General features: G+C 36.3%; 1 protein-coding gene across 6 annotated transcripts in view; it reads right to left on the reverse strand.

Annotated features, from left to right (window-relative positions):
- Positions 1-13,480, reverse strand: part of lrp1bb (low density lipoprotein receptor-related protein 1Bb) — a 316,436-nt gene that overhangs the window by 72,336 nt on the left and 230,620 nt on the right. For all 6 annotated transcript variants that reach the window (XM_008402891.2, XM_008402881.2, XM_008402905.2 and 3 more), the window contains exons 42-45: positions 11,669-11,858; positions 7,192-7,396; positions 4,246-4,438; positions 2,008-2,133 (exon numbers count right to left, since the gene is read on the reverse strand). In XM_008402891.2, the coding sequence (XP_008401113.1) occupies positions 2,008-2,133; positions 4,246-4,438; positions 7,192-7,396; positions 11,669-11,858 (714 nt within the window). The remainder of the gene's footprint in view (positions 1-2,007; positions 2,134-4,245; positions 4,439-7,191; positions 7,397-11,668; positions 11,859-13,480) is intronic.

The following is a 13,480-nucleotide window of genomic DNA, read 5'->3' on the forward strand; positions in this document are numbered from 1 at the left end:
TATATATATAAAAATAAAAGAAGATAATGTGTTTCTCTCCAATTCACACATGGAAAAAAAATAATCATAGCTAGACTTTGATCATATTGGGCTGAATGACTCTTAGGGAGTGACTGCAGCCATCAGTTAGCGTTCTTAATGACTCTGGCTGCAGATAAGACCATTGTTACTCAAAGACTGTGGATTCATGTTTGTGTCCCTATCAGAAACTGTTCATAAGCCTAATTCATAATTTTTCAAAAAAGGAGAGATTGGTCCACTTTTCCAGAAACCTTCCTTTATTCATTTCAAAATCTTTTCTGAGCTTTGATGTTTATTTAATAATAACCCAGTTTTGATCAGCCAGCAGCATCCAAACTTTAACCGAGTTGTCGATTTGAGGTGATATTGAAGAACTGGAAGGTAGTCCAGCTTCTTACTTATCCCATATACTTTATACAATAGGATGTTTAACAGCTGAAACAGAACCTAACTGTGGATAATCATCTCAATTTTTTTCTCCTCCTCTGACAAAAAATGCATTTTTCTCCAAACTAAATTTAGATTATCCATGTGGGCAGCAGCAACTCAGAGGTTGAAGTTGTTGATTTTGCAGCAGGTGTTCTTTCATGGTTGGCAAACTTTTATTCCAGGTTTATGTTAAAATGGCTTTATAATGGAAAATGACACCTATTTTAGCATATTCCAGTTTATGAAAGTCTTGAGATTTGGTGATTATTGGGTTGTCGTTGAGCAATGCAGCATAACTGGGGGTGACAGTTTGGGTTCGATGATRATACGTTGCAACAATCTGGGCATTTTAACAACCCAAATATCCCAAACACACATCAGTTACAATGGTTTTCCTAATCTTATTTACAATACTTTTACACTAAACACAACTGCTTTAAATAAACTTCACCATTTCAGATAAGAACCGGTCAAAAATCAATCAAGCTTAATCAATTAAGCTAGAAACTTGATGGTAGTTACACAGGAGTAGTTTCCCTGTAACTTGCTAACAGACACTTTCCTCAACATTCTTAGAGGTTCATGTATATATTTGAGCCTTTACAAATATTTTTTTGTGAACTACAGAAAAACAATAATAAATTAAAACTACTCCCATTTTTTCAAATTCACCAATTAATAAAGTTGTTTATTTTATAATCATTCCAAACTTGAAAATAATAATAAAAAAAGTGAAATACTTCACTGAAAGACAAAAACTAATATGACACTGACACCTAAGGTGACAATTTGTTAACCACTGACTGGAATTTTAAATCTGTGCGATTCTAATACTATTCCATAAATATTCACAAATATATTAATACAGATTTAGTTTGAATTCACTCATTATATAAACATCTTAATTTCAACACTCAAATCATCAGCAGACTTCAATCTGAACCCTTAAGCTAAAAAAAAGGCAAAAAAAAAAACCTTCTTTGTTTTAATAATGCATCAAGTCAGGCTGTATTTAAAAAAATAGCCTCCCATCCACTGCCATGACACGTAAGCGAGCATCCAGCTCTGAGTCACACACCATGTTCGCTCTGGCCAAACTTTGCTTGTTTGAACAGCTCCTCCCACCATATGGCCCATCAGCATAATGACTTTCAAATTCAACTAGTGATGCCAATTAGAAAGCAAGGCATCACTTGTAGTGGTTTATAATTGGGAAGTGTAGAAACCATTTCACTCCTTTGAACAGTTTTATTCTGCATATTTTTTAACTCAGACAGCAACCTTGTTTATGCACAAATACTCATTGAGTTGCTAATTAAAAAAAAAAAACATCTTCTTTAAAGTATTACAACCAACATCTGGTTGCTTGTTGGATTGTTAAATGAATACATAATTCATTTAACAAAATAAATAAGTAAAAAAGATATTTAAAAATAAACTTACAGAGAACAAAAATCAAAGATATCCTTGAAATATCTGGTATTTCTTTTATTGTCTGTGTTGGGTAAGGTGTAGCTCATTTTAGAACGAATCAGTGTGAAACTCCTGGTGACTTACACACACATCTGTTGTCATCCAGCAGCACACGCTCTCCACGGCAAGTGCAGTTGACCCTTCCATGAGCTGTCAGCAAACAGAGGTCACCGCAGCCGCCGTTCATGTGTCGGCATGGGGAGAGCTCACCTTCAATAACATTCAAACACAGCTAATTAGGCTTTAACAAAGAAAGAAAATTCAATCCAGGTAACTTTAATGCATCCAGGGTATTCTGGGGAAAACACAATATGTCACATTTGAGGGAGGAATTACAAGTGGTCTTTATATTTTATTTTTATTATTTGCGCAAGTAGGTTTGTTACTGAAAAAAAAAATCTGTCTGAACTTGGCTGTTAAATTACATGAAATCAAGCTCATATAAACAATACCAGATAACATAAATCAGTATTAATATCTATTTAATAAAGCAAGACTAAAATAAATGAATAAATGTTTTGTAACACTTTATCTCCACACCAAATTCGGAACAGCTATTCGTCTGCTGTCACACAGTTTCTTTCACACAGTTTCTTTTTGACACTTCAACGTGCTTTGAAGTATTTACAAATAAGTTTTAAGCAAGGGCAAATATAAAGGAATCAAATGTTTTTTGTTTGTTTTTTTTAAGCTCTACAGGCTATTAAATAATATGGTGGAATATGAACAAATTCAACACAGATTTCACATTTCACTTATAAAAAAAATAAAACGTGTACCATTTTATTTCCACTTTCCGATAATTCCCTACTTTTACAAAAGTTTCTAATACAGTAACTTATTTTGATATTTGTGGTTGTTTTCAGACCAAATACGAACATGTTCAAGGGGTGTTAACACACAAGTTACTCATCATTTTATTATAATGTTCCAGAGTGAAATTCACAATGTATTAAATTCCCTTTATTATTAAAAAATGTTGGTGCATATATCATGGATAACATGAAGGCAAAGCATAAACCTATGCTTTTACTTTAAAACGGTTACTGAAAAAAAAATATTCCCTGTTAATTCCTAGAGGAAAAATGTAAGAAATATTTAAGCAAAATATACATTCTTTATCAGAGTTATTTAGAGACACTTGAGTGTTGTTTTCAAAAAAGAATAAAGACATCAATCTGATCTGCAGCTCAGGTAACGTAATTTTATAAACAGTACTTATATTCAGGATATTCGTGACAATAAAAAAAAATTAGAGTGTAACAACGTAAATACAGAAAGGGATAAACTAATATTCTGAGCTGACATTTCCGTTCACTGCGCATGAAATTGCAAACTTGCAGCTGGCTCATTCAGGTCACAGGATGCAATAATTTCCCATAACAAGATAAACAAGGAAATGAGCTGCTCTCGCCATCCGATCCCAAGCCAGTGGGATGTGCTTAAGCTCACCTTCTATGTCCTACTTGGAAATTAAACTTTCTACGACACTTAAGAGACTCCCTCTACAACATAAGCTACTGTTTTATTAATTACCACTGAGGTTTAAGTTTCTCGCCATTCTAAATACGACTACTTTCATTTATCAACTCGGCGTGTTTCGCCTCAAATTAATATGTTTTTTAAAGTAAACTCCAACTAGGTGATAACTAACAGCTATATCTGGTATTGTTGATTAGTAATATGGATGTGGGCTTGAATAATTTAAATTCCTTCTTCAAGTGATGTTCAAACTAAGAAATCACAACTTGGTAGTAAAGAAAAATATCAAAATCTCTAAAAAGATAGAGATGTGCAAATTGATATCAAGCGATCTCACCCATGCCTCTTAAGCAATGGTTTTATTTTTGCCTCAAGAGTGCTCATATCTATCTAATATAAAGTGTATACAAGTTCATGAAAATATCACGGTTGTTAGTTAATTCTTAGATAAAACCAAAAATGTATACATTCAGTTCAACGTATGGAGAACATAACTAATAGTTGTGATATCAAGAGACTCTACCACTTGAGATGTGCATCTCAGCAACTCCTCCAGAGTTGCAAAGAACATCCTGGTCGCCCTTCTGATACACTGCAAGGATTACAGTTGTGCCAGCACCTTTCAGTTTTGGGTTCAAAAGTGCCTTGTTAAATGTTCAAAGTTTTACAACTTGATCCTACTCTGAAATTCTCTGCATGATGTTTGTTCACAAATGTTCTCTGGTCTGAGGCCAGAGGCTAAAATAGATCAAATTTTGTGGTGTTAATGTGACAAAAGGCAAATAAATTCAAAAGGTATATCTTTTCAAGGTGCAACTGTAGATTGGTTCTTGTACTTACAGTTATTGGTATCCTTTGCCACGGCTATTATTCCCATTGGCTGATGGGGTATATCTGCTCGAAGCACCTTTGTGTCAGCACCAGTGTACTTATTTGATCGTAGGACAGCTCGACGGGCCCAGTCAGACCAGTAAATAAAATCTGCATAGATGGCCAGCCCATAGAAGTTTCCAGGTCCTGATTTAAGTATGACCTAAAAAAAACATACAGAGCAGGGAGCTGCTGTTAGGTCACAGGGTGAATTATGTAATATTCCCTTCACGAAAATATATTTCCAAAACAAAACTGTATGGGACACAGACAATATGTCTGTAACCCCTGGAAAAATGGGGAAAAATATTGTGTCTACTCATTAATCAACAAATCAACCCCTGCTGCCAGCTTCACTGCTTAACCCAGATGTTGGGGGAGTAAATGACAGTGCCAATGGCAGCGAGGCAAGAATCCATCAGATGCCTCCTTCTGGGACTCCCCCCCGGCTTGTATAGAGGATCATGGACTCCAACAGCTTGGTAGCCTCAGCCATTAGTGGGACAGGCTTGTAAGCGACAACACATTAGCCCTGTGCCATACTGGGATTAATAGGACAGGTGTTGATTAAAGGAGCCCAGCGTGTGGAAGCAACAACTGGCCACGACGCGACTGAGAAACGGTGAAGAACAGAGAAATAAACGACAGATGGTGTGGGGAAGAACATATTGATAGGAAATTAGATTTGGGAGATGTTCGGTTTAAAGGCAGCAACTCATTAGTTTTGTGCTGAACTCATGTTTTGAGTAAATTAGTAACCAGTCTGTCTCTATTCAAAAGTATCCAGATATGATTGTAGAAATTACTGGTAGTTTATGATGCAGCAGGGGAAATAAATATGAGCACATCAATGTTTTCCTAAATTTCTAATGGGGCTATTGTCATAAAATTCACACCAGATGTCAACAGAATGATCCTTGGCTGCTGAACAACTCTGTTGATTATTCTTTTGACGCGTTGTCAGAAATCTTGCATGGCTGATTAATGGTGCAACTCATTAACTCAGCTGGAACCTGCTTCAGCGCTACTGGTCATGACTTGAAGAGCCACATCATCACTACCTTGGGATTAAGAAACCCTAAGTCACCAGCTATAGGGTTAACCCACGTGATATTAAAGATACACAAAAGGAGCAGGACTGCCTGAAGGATTTCAGTTATTTTCTTGGCTTTTGATTCCTTTTTGCATCTCCTTTTTCAGGCGTCCAGTAACTACTTCCTTCATTACACTTCATAATACATAACGTAAAATTTGGACACATTTTTATGACTTACTTTTTATATGCCGATGACTTGGACTGTCAAAGCCCCATTGGAGACATTTCACTGAAGAAAAGTGCTTGATATTTGTTTGTTCTGGAAATTGTTACTTCATTACATTTAAAACCAACGTTAAGTAATGCAAGTGATGCTTTACGCATATTAAACTTAAGAGTTAGATATCTTTCAGTTTTGTAGTAGTTTATATGATGGTGAAAAATCACAGCTTCTTAGCTAAACTTGCTGACCCTCATGCTGTCATCGTTAATGCCGTCATCACTCTAAATATGACACTGAGGTGAGAATTATGCAAACACTCGACGCCCCCAAGCTCTCCGTCAGCATATATTGGTACTGCAGTTAAGAGGAGAAGCTGTGCCCTGAAAGACAAAACTGCTACTAAAGTTTACACTAATATGACTCATTACAAAAAGTCTTTTATTCTTTGCCTTAGTCTGTTCTAATTCCTAATTGAAATCTTGTGGTTACTGATATTTCTTTGTAATTTGAACATCTTTTGTCACATAGGATTAAACAATATTCTTTATAATGACAAGCTGCCTTAAGCTTCCACAGTAAGTAACTTGTCTGCAGCGGATGCTTTGTCATACTACAGTTTGGTTTGAGGATGGCGTTAACAGCTAGCTATCTCTGTTCAATTTACACATTTTAATTGGAAAGGAAATGCTGCACCCAGAGCAGTCTTGCTGCAAAGCTTTCATTATCAGGACGAGGCCGCTGCAGGTTCAGGTGGGGTCTCAAAGGTGAAGACTTTGTGAGCCTAGTGACCCAGCTCATCACACATATGGGTAACTAATTGAGATGGGCCAAAGTGCTGGGCCGCGTGAGCCATGTCAAGCAAAAACTAGATTCTCCAGCATGAAAAGGTCATCCTGTACTGTAATCCTCTGCATACCCAGGACACAGCTGTTGGGATGTCATACATTATGCATGAAACTTTTATGGACAAAACTTGAGCTCCCCCTTGCTGGGTTTTATTTACTTTACCAAGAACGGACTTTTGTGATTAAGGAAACCATCTGTGCCCTCAGAAAAGAAATAGGACAACTTCAAGAGGTATTTCAAATCCCATCTGCTGTGTGGAGGATCTTGTTCCAGGAACGTAACTGCACAGAAGTTTCTTTTTAATGCAAGAAAAAAAACAACTAACAATTCACTATGCTCATCTCTCCAAGTGTAGTTTAAAGTTAAAATGCATAAATACATTAGAAGCAATGGCAATTATCAATTCTAACAAATAGAGATGCATGTGTGTCATGTTCCCCTTTTGTTTTATAGAAAAACTAAAGCAGAAATGTTGTGTTATGACCCAATCATGTCTGGGATTTCTCAAAAGTCAAAGGCAACTTGGAACATACCTTTAGCAAAACGTGTAAGAATGGGAAAGCAGCAGGGCTYGTGAATTTAATTTTAAATAGGCTTAACCTTTTGTGATCTAGCTCATTGTTAAGTGAGGTCTTACACTGTTAGATACGATGAGCATAAAACAATCTAAAATGACTTTTTCGAAATATGTTTCTTAAATCTTGGGAATTCAGGACATCACACAGAAATGCAAAACTAAACAATTAAAGTGAGAAGTATTCTTTTAGCACAACAGCCACAATTTGTTGCATTTTCTTGTTTTCCTACTTACATATCGACTGGAGCCATCGTAGTCACACCTCTCAATCTTGCCAAGGCTTCCATCTGAGAAGTAGAGCTTTTCTGCTTTGTGGTCAATTGTCAGTCCATTTGGCGTCAGGATGTCAGAGCTGATTATAATCCTGATGTTCTTGCCAGCCAAGGTGGATCTCATGATGCTGGGCCTCTGCTCATTCCAGTTGGTCCAAAACATCAAGCTAAGCATACAAAATGGACAGTAAAGGTCAGCTTTACAAAGTACGTGGTGCAAAACCTATTTTCAAACTTCACATCCTATTATTTCAGAGAAACATTTCTTGTATTCATCCATCAGTCCCATCGGTCTGAGGAAGGTTTGCTCTGCTCCTGACTTTCAGCAGAGAGCTGTTGGAAGGATTTGTTGATTGCACAGCCTGTTTCATGTCACCCCACAGCATTACAATTAGATTAAAATCTGGGTTTTAACTTGCCAAACATCCCCAGACCTTTGAAACTTCCAACTTTATGCTTCACAGTTTAATGGAGGTTCTCTTTCATGGAATGCCATATTGTGTTATGCCAAATGTGTCTTTTGCTCCAAGACTGGCTGGTGTCCTAACACTTCACTTACTAGGCTCATCTGTCCAAAAAAACTATTACAAAGATCGAGATCTTTGTAATAGTTTCTCTGACAAACTTTAGTCTGACTTTCAGGTTTCTTTGGTAACAAAATGTTCTCGTTGCACATCTCCTAATAAAGTTTAACCATTTTCAGCGTCTTTTTGATTGTACAGGCAATCACTTTCAAATCAACAATAGAAAGAGCCTGCTGCTATGACAACATTGACAGGCTTTGAGATTTCTTTTAGCCTGTCTGTGGTCTGAACTTCCTTGGATTATAATCCTGATCCAATAAATCCGGGCATGTTAGCAATTTAAATGTTATCCAATTGCAAAGTATTTTCTGTTCAGAAAAATGGCTGATTTCAAATTTGTTTGCGGCCTCATTATCCCTTTTCAGACKCATAAGTTGCCAAAATCTTTCTAAAGGCTAGAGATGGCGCCCATGCATTTCAACAGTCAAGAAAACACCAAACTAAAATGCTAATTTCCTATATTCCCCCATAAACAGTAGAAACTGTGATTACAAGCTTAGATTAAGGCAGTTATTTTTGTTAGGTATCACAATCCTCTTATAACTGAAAAGATATTGTTCCTTCATTTTCAGTCTGTAAAAATGATAAACGTTTAGCTCTGGCTCAAATAAATAACATGGATTAGCATCGCAGCTTAAATGATAAAAGTCAACTATGCAAATCCACATGTGTGAGAGCCCAGGAAACAGATAAGAGCAGTATATGAATACATTTATAAAAGTCATACCATCAGTTGTATGAGACTTGCAAAAGGAATGGACAACACAACAAGCAGGATCTCTTTTGACATCTTTTAGAAAAAACCTCATCTTAATCCTGGCCTCCCACTTCAAAACTTAATGAAGTCATAGAAGTCCACTCTACTACACTGATAAAAATTCAGGTCAGAAGTCACAACCAGAGTCTACTAATTAATCACTTGAGCTTAAATTTTAATTATCAGACTGTGATTCGAGAGCAGGATAGATATGCTGCCAAACTGCCAACCAAGGAGAGACTGGGGTCAAGAAATTAATTTAGTTAGTGTAGCAAGAGTTAGAGGACACTCAGTCTTTTCTGAATGCTCTCAATATATTTCAATATATTTATGAAAAGAGAATTTGAAAACAAAATCATGCAAAAATGTGCTTTATCTTCTTTAGCTGGCTTAAAYTTTTCAAAACTGCTAAAAACACGCAGAGTWCAACACACAAAWACTGTTATTTAAAAACTGTACCATGGATGCCTGATTGTGTGTTTTACAAAACAGAGTATCAGGGACAAAAAAAGTAAGGGTTAAGSTTAGTGCAGTATTTCTTGTCATGAAAGTTAAGACCTTATTTTGCAAAATAACTGTTAGCTATTTCCACAGCGATGTGAGGAAAAAAAGTATTTGCACACTTGTACATTTGCTCCTGAAAAAAGAAACAAATTTGAGAAAATAGAAAACTCGTATGTCAAATGATTTAGTCTGTTAAACAAAAAACGAACCAGCCTGGCCATACTTGAAGAAGCAAGTCTCTCTTTCTAATTTATGAGTTAGCTGTGATTAACCATATTTTCRGAAATCTAAGTTCATTTTCATTATCGACACCCAGGCATGACTGCTATCAAAATTGCAGACACAAGAAATAACTTAAACAGAACCATTTGGACAACATATAGTCAGCTCAAATATCTAAAAACAGTAACACACCAAACCACAAGGATATGCAAGACAAACCAAAATCCCTGACATCAATTTGAAAAGGTTTACAGAGTCATTTCTAATATTTGAGGGCTGGAGGACGCCACAGTGCTAGCCATAACCCACAAAAAAGAAAAAAACTTGAAACAAGGGTCAACTTCAAGAGCAAATCAAGGACTCATCCAGGAGGTCACAAAAGAAGCAAGAACATCATAAGTACTCCAAGCCTCACTTGTCTCAGTTAAAGTCAATGTTTACTAGTGCAGTTCAATAACAGGAAAGAGACTGGACAATAATTGCATTCATAGCAGAGTTTCAAGGTGAAGACCCCTGCTGATCTAAAGGAACACAAAGTCTCTTTTCACCTCATCCAATAAATGAATTTTGAGAAACTTGCCACATTGATGAAAACATTGATCCATTCTTGCCAATTTAAGTTTGGACTTAAATGCAATAGAGAATCTGGCATGACCTTAAACAAGCCCTTTGTGATCAAAACCCTCCAATGTTGCAGAATTAAAATGATTCCACAAAGAAGACGGGGGCAGATGTCCTACAGAGGGATGTAAAAGAATCACTGCTAGTTTTCACTAAAGCTTGATGGCAGTTTTTGCTAACAAAAGGGTTATAGATTTGAGGGCACTTACTTTTATCACATGGAGTCAGACTGGTTTGGATGTTTTTATTTATATTAAATCTTTCAAAAATGGCATTTTTAATTTACTGAGGTATAAAAAAAGGGATACAAATTTGTTAGAGGGGAGATTTTCTATGTTGCCTTGTTCTTTTGGCTGTCAACAAAAAACAAAAACAAACAAAAAAACAACTAACGTTTAACAAAGAATCTCCTATGTCTTGTTTTTTTTTTTGTTTGTTTTTTTGGCCTAATATTATGTCACATCCTATCTAAACTGTATATATTGTTAAATTCCACGAGTTGATAACCTTTTTTCTCACCTATTGTGGGCGTATGCTTAGAGATTTAACCTAAAGAATGGTCACAGGTATGGGGTTTCTAGCACCGAGCAGGTAGCTTCTCTGCAGCAGATACAGACTGCATGCCACCTGCACATGCTTGAATGTTCTGTGAAGCAGAACTATAACAGCACWGTGGCTCCTGCTGCCTGATGAGGTCTGGGTTGTCTGCAGCAGGATATCTAATATTTTACTTTATTTATTTAGTCCAATTCACAGGTAKAGAAATGAAGTAATCCTGTAGCATTTCAGTGTATTTCAGATTCAGTTCTGTTACGTTTTATCTACTTGTCTGCATATCTGACCAATGCCTGGTTTTATGTTGGTATATGAGGTGAGTCAGACTGATCCAGCACAAAGGTGAAAACAGTAAGTAGAATCTAGCAATTAATTTAAGATATAATTTTAAGCATGTTAGTTTACAGGAAAGTCAAAAGGAAATTAACAAATTCATCAAAATTGTCAAATTGAACAGAGCAATCAAATTTATCTTGACCAAACTCAGTTAAATAACTTAACTTTGTTCTCCTACTATTTAAAGAATGATGACACAAATGTGGAAAAAAATGTCAAAAATAAAAAAATAACTCAACATTTTTAAGAACAGTGTTTATCTTTATGTAAGAATTTATTTAAAAAGAAAAATATATATATAATGAAATGATTTCTGAATGCAATCCAGGTTTTATAATGATGCAAACATTTGCAGATTCATTTTTAACTAGCGGTTTTAGACTGCAAATCTGATTCATAATAGAGGAGCGGTGTATCATTTTTACATTCTTAGTAGATCGAAGGTTAACAGCATGGGCAGTATGCACTTAATGTCTCAATTGCTTTTATTCCTCTTTCGCGAGCAGCACACAATCGGAGGACATGAGAGCTTTACTCAGAGCAAATCGTGGCATAATATCAACAACACAAGTTTATGAATGGACGTATACAGGAGCACAAGCAATGTCCTACAGCTGACATAAAACTAAAATAAAATTTTAAAGAGAAACAATGCTGTCTGCTAATGTTTGGGCATTTAAGGCAGTTTTCTATTTCTAATCTTACTTTGAATAAATAAACTTTAATTAGGCCCTGTCAATTTTCAACATGTGTATTTTAAATACAGTTATGCTATTTCTGAATACTCTCCATGTATCTAGACAGTATTGTAATTTGATAACCAATGTAAGAGATGTATTTTGACACAGACGAGTTACAACCTCTGACACTCATCCAGGGCCAGTACGTGCGGGTGGTCTTCCTCTGAAAGAGTGACCACAGCCTGCCTGGAAAAGGCACCGACTCGGTTCTGGTCCACGGTTTGTCTGGAGATGGTAGATGTAGTGGAACTGGTCCAGTACAAGGTGTCCCAAGCCCGGTGATAAGCCAGACCCTCCACTGAACCCACATCTAAGAAAACAAAAAATAATAAKAAAAGAAAGATACAGTTCAGATAAGTGAAATAATCTGAAACCATAAGTCACAGCTATAGCAGCATTTTGGGCATGAATCCWGCTTTATTAAAGAAAAGTAGGAACATTTTTATTACTTTGCCAACTGAAATGGGTATTCCATTCCATTTGTAATGATAAGAGACAGAATGCTGGTATGAGTGAAAACTGTCACTATGACGACATATACTTAATGTTTTTCCAATGCTTTTTCCACTGCTTTTTGTTTKAGAAAAAATCCTATAAGCATGACTTTGTAACTTTAAGCCACCTGGAAAGGAGAAGGGCTTGTGTTTTTGGAAAGCTACCGCATTATTTGCTTCGCCCAAATCTTTGTTGCAATCTGCAATACGGCCAATARATATTGCTACTCTGCATCCTGTCCTTCTAAAATTTTAACATAGCGCTATGGCACTTTGTGTTATTATCMAAATATGCTGCTTTCTGTCACTTATACTTAGATCTCTAAAATTTCAAATTAAGGCCTGTCCATGCAGATTTAACAAAAAAAAACTGTTTGCATGCAACAGATGGCAAGCTCTTTTCGTGTTAGACGTGGGATTGTGTTTCTTGGTGATTGACAGAGAAATTACTTCACGGCTCAGTACACTGGACAGACAGCCATTTGTTGACGCYACAGCCACTGAGGAACTSAGTGTGTTTTCATTGCAAACCAATTTCCTAAACACAACATAAGATRAGGCTTTTGAAGCACTCACATGTTATTGCATGGAGGTGAATGACACTGACGGAACACTCCGTCAGAAACACTATCAGATAATTTGGTCATATCAATATCTAATTACCCACAGTAGTCTGCTTGTGTGGACAAGGCTTAAAAATGTCAACTTAATGTAACTTTTGCTTATTATGCACTGCAAAATGAAAACTAAAATGATCAACTTGTGTGACTACATCTATAAACGTAGGCATTTTGGCAGAATATTAGAATTAGAATATACAGATGTATATAAACACAATGTCAAGGTGAAGAGACATCAACAACTGCCCAAGTCAAGCTATGGCAGCGGCCCATTTATTTGGGAAGGTTTATAAARCTATTTGAAACTGAAWTCCATCCTTCTCCAAATTGACCCCAATGTGATTCTGTGTTCAGAGAAAAAGAAAACAAGAGCTACATTTCATGCTTGAYGGGYCTCAGCTAGCATGTGAAATGGTAATGGTAAAATTAGACTAAGACAGAATTGTTCCTTGTTTGGAAGTTTTAGGCKGAGAAAGTGTTTTCTCTCAGTGAGGCAGTAARGCTTAGTGTTGCACTATTCACACGAAAKAACTGRAATACATCTTCAACAATGTCCTTAGGACAAATAGGACAAAAGAATAGATGGCACTGTTCTTAAATGGTTCAGGTYCTACCTGGAGGACAGAACAATTTCAGTGAAAATTATTGACACYGAATCATCTRCTGCTTCAATGCCTTATGGTGTCCCACAGKGCTCAATTCTGGGCCCACTGCTTTTYTCTATTTACTGCCTTTGGGTTCTATCCTCAGGAAACATGGGATTTCATTTCATTGTTATGCTGATGACTGTCAGATTTATTTGCCCCTTAAGCAGAAGG

Source organism: Poecilia reticulata, linkage group LG2, assembly GCF_000633615.1.
Source record: "Poecilia reticulata strain Guanapo linkage group LG2, Guppy_female_1.0+MT, whole genome shotgun sequence".
In the NCBI taxonomy this organism is placed as follows: Eukaryota; Metazoa; Chordata; class Actinopteri; order Cyprinodontiformes; family Poeciliidae; genus Poecilia; species Poecilia reticulata.